General features: G+C 36.7%; 1 protein-coding gene across 5 annotated transcripts; it reads left to right on the forward strand.

Annotated features, from left to right (window-relative positions):
• The first annotated feature begins 758 nt into the window (after window positions 1-758).
• On the forward strand, window positions 759-8,778 carry LOC127412144 (erlin-1). Of its 5 annotated transcripts, none has more exons than XM_051648272.1 (12): window positions 759-842; window positions 1,774-1,901; window positions 3,000-3,081; window positions 3,251-3,297; window positions 3,522-3,589; window positions 3,664-3,789; window positions 3,946-4,019; window positions 4,097-4,155; window positions 5,564-5,655; window positions 5,762-5,851; window positions 5,934-6,013; window positions 6,545-8,778. In XM_051648272.1, the coding sequence occupies exons 2-12, from the start codon at window positions 1,795-1,797 to the stop codon at window positions 6,767-6,769; spliced, it is 1,050 nt and encodes a 349-aa protein (XP_051504232.1). In that variant the 5' UTR covers window positions 759-842; window positions 1,774-1,794; the 3' UTR covers window positions 6,770-8,778. The 5 variants fall into 5 exon arrangements, with proteins under 5 accessions (XP_051504232.1, XP_051504230.1, XP_051504234.1 ...); XM_051648270.1 differs by having other exon boundaries at window positions 798-910; window positions 1,771-1,901; XM_051648274.1 differs by having other exon boundaries at window positions 798-910; window positions 1,771-1,901; window positions 3,522-3,583.
• Window positions 8,779-12,680: the final 3,902 nt, after the last annotated feature.

A 12,680-nucleotide genomic window follows, 5' to 3' on the forward strand; every position in this document is an offset into this window, starting at 1 on the left:
AGCTGTTTTATTCTACATGGAGAGGGTCCGCACATGGGGGCTGCCATGTTAGAATCACATGACTCACTTAATCTCAGTAACTGTCCTGTTATTTGACACTTTCACTCATTGATTAAAGTAATCTTGGCTGATTGTGAATACTAAATTTCTACAATGGCATCTGAAACTGAAAACGATTGATTTTAAATAATGCTGCATCCAAGCCACTAGGTGTCAGTGTAAGTCCAAAATGACACAAAGACAAAAATGACTGAGTGCACCTTTAAAGGAAATTTCCACGTTCAATACAAGTTAAACTCAATCGACAGCATTTGTGGCATCAAATTTATTAGCTCAAAAATTAATGTTGACTTGCCCCTCCTTTTCTTTAAAATGTTTTCAAAAAATCTGGGTTGTAGTGAGGTACTCACAACTGAAGTGAATGGGGCCAATCGTTAAAATACTCACTGTTTCAAAAGTATAGCCACAAGACTTAATATGTGTGTTAACATGATTTTAGTGTGATAAAATTGCTTAATAACCTTTTCTTTGTAAAGTTATAGCCAATTTAACAACTTTGTTTCCATGACGATGTAATGTCAACATACACTAAAACCTCAAAATAACTGTAAAAATTATGATTTAAACAACTTTACAGCTCAAATAATACACTAGTTTTAACAGAAGAATTAATGTAAATGCTAATATAAAAGTCTTACACTTCTGTCCACTCGGAATATTCATTTAAAATCATGACTTTTATTTTGAAGGTGTGTTTGAAAGGGACGATTTTGAAAGGGAAATCAGTATTCTGCAAAGCCATTCAGTGGAAACCTTCAGTCTACGATGTTGGCCACGGCTTCGTGAGTAATAAAGTAATGTTCCGCGAAAGTGAAAGGACAGCATTGTCCGTTAACTAAACGAATGATCGGTAAATGCATCCTACGGCTTGTATTAGCCTCTTTTACATCCCGTTTATCTTGACCGATTGTCGTTTTGCCACAAGCTTTGCTTAAATTTCAAATAATTAGCTTAGTTAGCCTGCCGTCGCTATTCCTGCATGGACACCCTGCGGGCGTTGGTTAGCTTGAATTCAGTAATGTTTGACTGGTGTGGTGTCTTCTACAACGAACACATCATCATAAGCGCACTGAAATGGTTGTTTTAGTATTGCTAATATGTGAACACAACAGAATAGACTCATTGTTATAAATTTGTGCCATTTACAGTAGTATGGGCGAGTCAGCACTTAATTTGAGGAAGTCTGGAAAGGATGTGTTTGAAATCCCTAGTGAGTTGCCTATCTAGCATTTTTGGCTTAACAAAATGTTGCACGAGCCTACGATGCCTATAAACGCTGTCTAGGTAGGCAGCTCATTAGGTTGCGAAACACAGCCGGTCACTGATAGCCTTATGATTAATATTCGTTACCCAAAATAGCCGTGGGTGTCATGCAACTTTAACTACGCGCGCACAATGTGGTCAGCATCAGTCTAGAATTGTGTAGTGTAGTTTGTATATTTGCATTGGACTTTTATTTGGAATGGCAACCAATACTTACATGTGTTGGGGGCTGTGGGTGGGTCTCCTGGACTTTGACAACCTGTTATCTTTGTTTACTGTGCAGCTCACCAGAGAATATTGGTTTGTGGTTGTGTGGGCTGAGGAGAGTGGGGGTTATGCAGAACAGGGCCCTACCCTAAACTGACATTTTTTCACCTAAATTGTGTGTTTAATTCTAAGGATCAGCTCAGGTTTTTTGTTGTTGTTGTTTGTAAACTTGTCTCTTAGCAGGTGAGTGCTGGGTGAAGAATAATGGCACACGTTGGGGCAGTAGTTGCAACAATGGCTGGTGTGATGGCCATTCTGCTTCATTCTTCCATACACAAGATTGAGGAAGGACATTTAGCAGTTTATTACAGGTGAGTATGAGGAATTTGCATTGAGATATTTTGCATTGAGGTAAAATATGTTTATATAGGCATAAATGCACTAAAATGTCCTCAGGTTAGATACCTGTAACCTAACTGCATTTTCTAAAGTTGACTTAAATCGGACATGTGCAACCTTTTAGAAATTAAATACTTTCTCCTATCCCAGCTTATAGGTTGATTTCCTTGAAAACTGTAAACACTGTGTCTCTTTAGTGCTATAAAAATTGGTGTTTGTTTCGAGCGGCCCATCCAGCCCCACACAGCAACACTGGCTTAATTAATTATGTAAATGTGGGGTGGGACTATCTGTTTGATCAATGACAGACAGGGGAGTGTTTGAAAAAGCTGTTTTAAAACAATGTTTATTTTTGGTAACACTTTACAATAAGATTCTATTCGTTAACATTAGTAAATTCTTTAAATATCATGAAATAACAATGAACAATATATTTTTTACAGCATTTATTAATCTTTGTTGATGTTAGTAAAAAATACAATTTTATATATATATATTAAAATAATAATTGTTAGTTCATAGTGCATTAACTAATGTTAACATATTCAACTTTTGATTTTAAAAATGTATTACTATATGTTAAAATAAACATTAACCAAGATTAATAAACGCTGTAAAAGTATTGTTCATTATTAGATTGTTAATTGATTTTTTTTTTTTTTTTTTTTTCATGGAAAGGTAAGCAAAAAATGTCCTTACTCCCTGAAAGACATTACTGAAATAAGTGTCATGCGATATCTCACCAGTCTCTGTGAGAGGTCTAGACTTTGTAAACAGCAAACAAAAATGTGTCCGTGGGCCGCGGTCTCTGATGCTTTCTGCCTGTCAGTCATTTTGCTCATTCTCATAGTGTTGTTGCAGCAAATTATTGAGGCTTAATGCCATATTCTGATTTATAATTGGTCAGTTGAAGGTGCTATTTCACTACAGTTGTGTTTGACAACCGTGGGAAGATGCTTTTTGTCGGTCTCCGCGATATCGGTGCAGTGTTTTGGAAATAGGGGGCATGCCTAAATCAAAGGCTACACCTTTTACAGCACCTAAAATTAATTGCCATGTTTTTTTTTCAGAGGAGGAGCTTTGCTGACCAATCCTAATGGCCCAGGTTATCATATAATGCTGCCTTTCATCACTTCATACAGATCAGTGCAGGTACCAATTTCCATTATTAAATCATAATAGCCCAAATAACAAAATCATTATGCCTTTATTACAGCTTTAATGATCATGGGTGGGGTGTTTGAGGTTGTTGTAGAATTTGTGAAAATGTGGCTCTTCTGCTGATTTTATTTTTTTTATTATGCTTGAATCAAACTTACAGACAACTTTGCAAACGGATGAAATAAAAAATGTGCCTTGTGGAACCAGGTAAACATTCCTTTAGTTGGTAACATTCCTAAAGTATGTTCTGTAAAATGACATAAAAATGGATAAACAAATGCCCATTATTTTTATATAAAGGTCAAGAGCTGACCTTTAATTGATTAGCGTAAGCACATTTGCTTTTGGTTAGGGTAGCTTGTAGAAACACACTATATTGGATATTTTGTGGAGTTCTTCAATGAAAGCAATAATTATTCTGTCTTCCACAGTGGGGGTGTCATGATCTATTTTGACAGAATTGAAGTGGTCAACATGCTGGTTCCATCAGCAGGTAAAGGTAACTTGATTTGTTTTTTGAAATTATTCCATGGCTTCTGTGCTGCTCATGTCCTCACTTCTCTTGCTCCTCAGTGGTGGACATAGTAAAGAACTACACTGCAGATTATGACAAGACGCTAATCTTCAACAAAATTCACCATGAGTTGAATCAGTTCTGCAGTGTGCACACACTACAGGAAGTCTACATAGAGCTGTTCGGTAAGTCACCGATATGTCAAACAGTTTATTTTGCCAAGTATACTTTGAGTCATGAGTTGTTTACATGTGCACTGCAGTTTCTGCTGTGTAATTGATTTGTCTCACTGCATGGAAATTTGAAATAGTCTTAGCGTTAGTCTTGTTTTTGTTTGACAGACATAATTGATGAGAACTTAAAGACTGCTTTGCAGAAAGACTTGAATGTCATGGCTCCTGGTCTCACTATTCAGGTAAGGTTTTTATCTCACTCTCTGTGGTTTCAGTTTTGGCTTGAATAGAATTGTCTTGTTTCTGTGATATTTTGCAGGCTGTGCGAGTCACCAAACCTAAAATTCCTGAGGCAATCAGAAGAAACTACGAGCTGATGTAAGTTGGTATATTCTCAGTACATTGGTCTGCTTGGATGAGATTCAGTGTGACCGAGTTGTGTGCTCGTGACACACTGAAGTGCTCACACTGTCCCATAGTTTCAATAAGTTTCACAGAGCATTGTGCTCTTTGGAGCAGTGAAAACCTGCATTTAAAGGGACAGTTCACCCATCAATCAACATTCTGTCATCGTTTACTAACCCTCATGTTGTTCCAAACCTATATGACTTTCTTTTTTCCATGGAATACAAAATGAGACGTTAACCAAATGTTTCAGAACTTTAACCTTCTGCCTAACATCTCCTTTTGTATTCCATGAAAGAAAGGAAGTCATACAGGTTTGGAATTACAAGAGGGTGAATAAATGATAACAGATTTTCATCTTTTATTTTTTGGTGAACAATCCCTTTAAACTTCTACCATTTAGGGATGTGCAAAACTTCCAATTTTATAATCGCCTAGTCGGTCGGTTGTTTGAGCGATGAGTTAACTAATTGAGTGTTAAAGATAATAATGTATAATTAGGCTTCGCTGTGTTCACGTGTCCCCGATCAGGTGCCTTTTAGAGGAATAAATGGACGCAAAGCACTTCTACGTGGTGACTAACGGATATTCAACAAATAAATTGGCTAAATAACTATAACATTATATTGCACAAAACTATCAAAATAAGAAATAACAAAGGGTGGCTACAATACAGAGGGGCACAAAACCGCTTATGCACATCCTGAATGTAGAATGACACACCTCAGTGTAACCAGAGTGCTTCAGAGCAATCCTCGCTGCGCTTTCAAAAGAGCAGAACTGCAAGATAATATACACATCTGGTTCACGCCATCAAGCAGTTTAAACCTTTTTTTACTGCAGTCAGAGAATCAGCAAAAGGCTTCAGTGTCTCCACAACACCTCACAAATACGGTAACATTACTCACAGCAGAAGATTTAATGTCTGACAGTGATCTTCTTGAAGTGTACTGTTGATGCAGCGCTTTTATGGCAGTAACAGCAGCGATGCATAAAAAGACTAAACCTAAGCATTAAAGAGAAGAAACTTCTTGCAGAGGGTTTTACTGTGCCTCTGACTGATATTCACCAAGCTATCATCAAGCAAAAATGCTCACTAAGAAGTTGTGTCTCTCATTTAGTTTGAGAAATGCATCTCCCATTAAAACCACGACCACTAAAAATATTAATGTTAGTAGTCGACCCCACTAACCGACTAGTCAGTTGTTAGATGACTAGTCGATTAGTTGAGCAGTCTGGCACATCCCCCATTTTTTTTTTTTTAAATGATGTACTAACATTCGATATACTTACCATCATGAAACATTGTGATATACTGTCCTTGGATGTATCTATCTACAAGAACCATTTTTAAAAAATCACTCTCTTTTATCCTTTGCAGGGAAGCAGAGAAAACCAGACTGCTCATCACCGTTCAGACGCAAAAAGTGGTGGAGAAAGAGGCTGAAACTGAGAGAAAAAAAGCTATTATAGGTAGAAGTCTAAGCCTCCAGTTTTGCTTAATGCTAATTATGTAAACAGTCGTGGATATGGGATTGGAGTGTCTGTGCTCATTCATCTTTTGTTGCTCTAATTTCAGAGGCTCAGAAAATGGCTCAGGTGGCAGAGATCCACTTCCAACAAAAAGTAATGGAGAAGGAAACAGAGAAGAAGATCTCTGAAATAGAAGGTCTGATTTGCCTGACAAAGCATTTCCATAGCATGTCACACATTGTGTTTTCTCATCATACACGTTAATCTGATATTTGCAGATGCTGCTTTCCTGGCAAGGGAGAGGGCAAGAGCCGATGCTGAATATTACACTGCTGGAAAATTTGCTGAAGCCAACAGGGTAAAAAGCACTATGTTGTCACAGTGCCGCGTGCGTGCGTGTGTGTGTGTTGCTTAGTTTATTTTTTTTTACCCTTTTGACTTTTCTAGTTTTTGTTGGAAAATATTTTTAAATTTTTTTCCTGTTAAAACTACAAACATTTTTTAGTGTGTTAACTACGCCAACACTAAAACTGAGCAAAATAGCTTCAAGGTTACTTGCTTTTAGTGTGGATTTTATAGGTACTGCAATCTTAACTACACTCTCTGTTTTCTCTGAATTTGAGCATAGTTGAGCCAAACCTGCCTGACACAGGATGGATCATTGTCTAAAGAGACACGATTTCGGTCATAGCTACATTTTGACACAATGTGTAGTGACTGCATTTTGCCTGTGCATGGCAGTGTAATTTGGAAAGTGATTATAGGAGGCTGTAGCTGATGTCATAATGGGACTAAAGTTCACTTTGAACACATGGAGGCACATTCACACAGACTTTCACAAAGGATGTGCTCACGTCACTTACTAGATCACTGTTTCCCTCCTCCACAGCTAAAGCTCACACCGGAGTATTTGGAGCTGATGAAATATCAGGCTATTGCAGCAAACAGCAAGATCTACTTTGGTCAGGACATCCCCAACATGTTTGTAGACAACAGCGCCTCTCATCCATCCACAGGCCAGGGTGTGGCAGATTCAATGGAGCAGCTGGAGTCCTTGAGTATGAAAGAGAGTCTTAAAAAAGCATCCAAGTCCAAACCCTCAGAAGGCCACTGAGGTTCCTGAGAGCTGCCCTCCCTCTCTCTCCCCTGCCCTCTTTCTCCTTCTCTCTCTTTGTGGGGTATGGATTTTTGTGTGGCATGCTGACATGGATACTTTTCACTCTTGTACTGCTGTGGGGTTGGGTGCTTGGCTAACTGTGCTGTGAGTCAGTCAGTCAGCTGAGAAATGGAGACTGTGGTTTACCAGCAGTTATTTTTGGACTGAAAAAATAAATGTCTTAAGATGAAGCTAAAGTTTTCAAGAACTGTCTCAGTCTTTGCTACCAAATATTGCCAGATTGAATTATTGTGATCCAAATCTTTAATCCCCTCCAATGTCCCTGACTCACATAAGCATACTTTTCCTTTTTTTCTTTGCTCTAAAATTTTGCTTACCTTTTCCAAATCCATACTTAATATTTGTTTGATGCTGACTGTAGCATTTATGTGAACATTTAGAGGTTTACCTTGATGTGTTGTCTTTGAAATAACTGGAATGATAAGGCATCACACTAATTGAGATCAAAGGCAATGGCTAATGCAGCTACAATCTGATGATATTTGTTTTGTAGCCTAAGTTTGTCATCTCCTTTCTTTAATATGTTGTTGAAAGAGTTGCTGATGCAATTACTAATTTTTAAGGTCAATAACTTCATTATAGATAAAACCTTCAATTAGTTCAGCCACAGCTGCAGAGATTACATAAGAATTATCTTGTTTTAAAAATCACATGCACTCATTGCAATTTCCCTGCTTGATTTGTGATTAATAATCTTTCTACTACATTGACACCCAAATTTCCCTGTGTGAATTTAGTTTATGTAATTTCAAAAATAGTGGGTTTGGTGTAGTATTTTGTAGTTTGTTAGATTGTGGATGGCCTGTGGATGTTGATTTGAAGTGTTGATTCATAGGAGGTTTCATGCACTGAGCATGGGTATAGGGCTGTCATAAAGTTAGATGTTAAAGTCTGGTTTTCGAAAGGTTCTAGAACCAGAACTCGAGCCTTTGAAAAGATATGAGATGGACGTTACAGCTGATAGAAAAAACATGGTCTGTTCCTGAATGCCTGTATGACATTAGTTGAGCTTGATTGTTTTGTCATTACTGGAAGGAATTGTAGTTTAATGGGAATTGAATTCAAATAAGGGCTGCAGTTTTGTTAGGCACTACAAATAAATATACCATTATGATGGGTGAATGGAAAATGGTTACACATTTAAAAACTATTCGGATAACATATTGATGCTTGTTGGTATCTGTGATGTTTTTCTTGGTAGTCCATAAAATTGTCTTGTAGCCTCAAAAGTTTCATCAGTATGTCACCACTAGGGGAGGCAAGTGATCTTCAGGAAATAAAAAGACTGGACAACAAAGAGCTAAATGAGCCTCATGTTCAAAAACATGGTTTGAATGGTTAAACTTGCCACAAAATGTGTCCACATCTGCCTAAGTTGCTTTCATTTTCCAATAATTACAATGCATTTAATCAAACCATCCAAACCAGATTTTGAGTGTGTCTAATAGTGCTATCTCTCAGGAAAGAGACCTCTGTAAACTTAATTGACTTGCTTTTTTGGTACACTACAATAAGCCTCTAACAACTATAGACAACTCTGTCAGTTGTACAGTATGTTCTCTCTTTTTTGGGGGGGAATTTATACTGAAAGAGGGAAAAAGAGACAACCATTCATGTAATACAGTTAGTCTGAATTTTCCTACCATGATCACATTATGATCAGTTTGGTGGCTTCCCCTTTTTTCTTCCAGTGTTTTCCTTCATGGTGTAAGTTTAAGCTTAGATGAATATCTCGCAGTCTAATACAGATCTTTCTGTTTGAATGATCCCTGTGATTAAATAAGGGAATAGAACTTGACTGCCCTATAATAAACCAACTCTGTGAATGTCACTTTTGTATGTCAGCATAATTTAAGCTCCTAATTTTGAAACATTTATATGCAAAATTTATAAAGTTTTGACAATGTTCAATTCTGTAAAATAAAACATATTTTGATACCATGGAAGTGTGTGTGCGTGTGTACACAGGTTTGGGTGGTTTATGAGGAAATCTTTTTAGGTTACAAACAGGTAATTACAAGGGTATTATGCTATAAATGTGAAATTACATTTAAATGATATTTCTAGTGTCCCCATAATTCAAATTGCTTAAAAAAACATACTAAATGGTGTTTTTTGAAAATGAAAAAATGCAGAAAAGTTTTTGTGAGGGTTAGGGGGATAGAATTTATAGTTCATATAGTATAAAAATCATTGTCTATGGAGAGTCCTCATAAGGATAGCCACACCAATGTGTGTGTCTGTCTGTCTCTCTGTGTCAGTGGGAAGCTAATACAAGGTAAGATAATTTCCCTATATGGTCCTCCTTAACGCTAAAATTGTATTTTGCAATTCTGTGATCATAATCACTTTTCTTGTCTTGCACATTAAGGAAGATGACTGAACATCATGTACTAATAAGGAAGTGTGTTGTCAGTCATAGATTGTGTAATGATAGTAAGGCATCAGTTTTAACAAGAATTGGCTTTTCTAGGAAATACTTAAACAAAAAAAAAAAAACTTTTTTATTTATTTATTTATTTATTTATTTTTTTGGCTTTTTCACTAGTTTACATTTATATGGATGACAAAGAACTTGATTTAACATTTACACTGCTTTTAAAAGTAGAGCAGTAATTGCTGTTGTCTTCAGTCTGATGACAATATCTGTTTCATGCTTTTTGACACTTTGTTTTGAGAAAAATCTGATAGTTACTCTCCAAAAATAAAGCAACTGTACATCAATCCAGACAGCTGGATGATCAACCTAAACTGGCAGTGTTTTCAGTTATGACCCATATATTAGTGTTTGCTCTGCAAATGAACTCAGAGTGGCTCAGTCAGGGATTTTTCCAAATACAGGAAATGTCAAGAGTTTTCATCACAATGTAACAAATGAGCCTGCTTTGACTTTGTGATAGAGGACTCAGATTTACTCACAGTCCATGAGAGAAAGACAGACAAAGGAAGGAAATAGTCACTTAAGGAAGAGGGCAGAAATGTCTGCCTCCAGTTGACCTTAAAGAAAGAACAGAAGCGTGAGCTCCCCCAGCACCCCCTGTGTAAATATCAGTCATTAAGGGTCCATGTTTGTCAGAGTCCAATACCCTGACATTATATTTTCCTATTGTTGAGGGTGAAAATTAAAAAGGTGAAGTTTTATTTTAGCGGTTAGACCTTTAGTTTTTTTAAAGAACTTATGCGATTCCTTTAAACAAGTTTAAAATATCTTGTTGAAGGTATACTCAGTAATATTTTGTTTATGCAGCATTACACAGAGCAAACGTTTGCAGTAACTGATGCCAGCCATGATTAATTTATTCCACGAATTAAAGCATGCACATACAGTGAGATACCGACAAAAAGCAATTAGTCTTTGGCTGGTCATATAATCTCAACATGGTGGCGCTCATGAATGTGCACCCAGCACCATATAGAATAAAGCAGCATTTTCTCCTAGACTGACTACTGTTTTCATCTCATATGAGTGTATATCAGTTTAAAATAATTTGTACAAATAAAAATGTTTACAACATTTTTAAAATTATATTAACCTTTTTCCTGTTTAAAAGTTGAGCTGTTAGCAAAAAATAATTTAAAAAAAATCACTCAGTGCACCTCTTAATTGAGAATATTAATCTGTATGTTTGAATTAAAGTGTGCTTGTGAAAATGTGAAGGTGCACTGCGTCCAAGCTGCCCCAGATTTTGTTATTGGAGGTGGCTTCACCAAGAGTTAAAATGAAAATTCTCTCATCATTTATTCAACCTTATGCCATTCTGGATGTGTATGACTTTCTTTCTTCAGCAGAATACAACTGAAGATTTTTTTGAAGAATATCTCAGCTCTTTTGGTCCATACAATGTAAGTGAATGGGTGCCAAAATTTTGAAGCTCCAAAAATCACATTAGTCAGCATAAAAGTAATCCTTAATGACTCCAGTGGTTAATTCAATGTCTTAAGAAGTGATATGATTGGTATGTCTTAGAAACAGATCAATATTTAAGTCCATTTTTACTTTTAATTCCCCTCTCTGCTCAGTCAGTCTCGACTTTAACTTTCACATTCACATTTTTGTTGTGTTTTTGGTGATTTACATTCTTCATGCATACACCCCCTACTGGGCAGGGAAAATAATTTCTAGCAAAAATGGACTCAAATATTGATCGGTTTCTCACCCACACCTATCATATATCACTTCTGAAGATATGGATTTAATCACTGGAGTCAAATGGATTACTTTTATGCTGTCTTTATGTGCTTTTTGGAGCGTCAAAATGTTGGCACCCATTCACTTGCATTGTACTGACCTACAGAGCTGAGATATTCTTATAAAATCTTAATTTGTGTTCTGCAAAAGAAAGAAAGTCACACACATCTGGAATGGCATGAGTGTGAGTAAATGATCAAATAATTTTCATTTTTGGGTTAACTTTTCCTTTAAGGCAAGGCGTGTAGGTGGAGAGACCAACAGATCCCTTCATGACTGAATACATTATATTTTTGTGTGTCATTTTTGTTGTTGACATCAGGTCAACATTATTGCTGATACTACATATAGTCCATAAGTCTCATTTCATGTAATTCCATTTGCATTGTCATTAAATTTATGAAGGAAAGGCCAACAGAACAAAACTGGTTTTGTTAAAAAAAAAGTTTTGTTAAAAGGTTCACTGAAAAGCAAGATTGTAATGACTCCCAAATGACTTATACAGGATACATCACTTACACAGTCTTACTCAGCTCGGGGTTGGTGGCCAAGTTTTCTTTCCGTAGTTTAGTGACATGCACTGTGGACTTCAGAAAATAAGCCACATTTGCACTGTTGGAACTTGAAATCTGCAATTATCTCCAGCTAATAAAAGTAGGCCATCATCCTAGAAGGATCCTTGCTAGATATTTTTTATTTTTTATCTGGGTGGAGTTGATTACAATTCTGTGACCAACCATTGCAGGATGAGCAGTGCCCAGGTTTCGTAAAGTGGTTGGTTAGACTCTGGCGTAAGAGACAGCCCTGTTCCCATGACAACCATGATGAGATTTATGAATCACTGGCAGTAGCCTGAACAATTGTGTTCTGTGTTCAGTCTGGCTCATCGCCCCGCTCCGTCCCCTGAAGCATCGTACAGTCGGAATGTAGCAGGGAGTCATGGGGTAACTTCTCTAAGGACATGATATATGATAAGCCTGGCTTCTCTCAGCCTACTCTGATTAGGCCAATAATACAGACCTGTCTAAAGGGGATTTCTACATGCCCAAATCTGATATTGCAACACATGACATTCTGTTGTGTTTTTTAACAGCATGTCAAGCTAATTTGCTCTGCCTGTTCCCTTACTTAAGTGGCTTCAAGAAATAGGCTTTTTGAAAAATATGTTGATAGCACTATTTTATCTACTGTGAACAGTCAACACTCTGAGTGATTTTAAGAAAAGTTGAATAATAATAATAATTATATATATATATATATATATATATATATATATATATATATATATATATATATATATATTTTATTTTATTTTATTTTTTATTTTTTTTTTACACAGCTTGAACTCATATAACATTCTTTACATGAATGCATGTGTGTGGTTCTCTTATCTTCCCAAGGGAAGGAACAGCTATCTCACGGTTCGCACACCCACTTACTCATACTGACTCAGTCCAGGTCTGTTTTTTGGTAGGAAAGATTTGAAGCAATGCTTTGAGGTCTCTTTGTACCCCTGAGTGTGTCACCGGGTTAACATCTTTCTCTGATAACACCTGTCTGAGCTCTGAGTTTATCGCTCGCTCTGTTTTTGACTTTAAAATCGTTCCCATGCTTGTCATCAGTGCACTCCTGCACTCCTGAAATGGTTTGTTTCAAGAT

This window comes from Myxocyprinus asiaticus, chromosome 21 (genome assembly GCF_019703515.2).
Source record: "Myxocyprinus asiaticus isolate MX2 ecotype Aquarium Trade chromosome 21, UBuf_Myxa_2, whole genome shotgun sequence".
In the NCBI taxonomy this organism is placed as follows: domain Eukaryota; kingdom Metazoa; phylum Chordata; class Actinopteri; order Cypriniformes; family Catostomidae; genus Myxocyprinus; species Myxocyprinus asiaticus.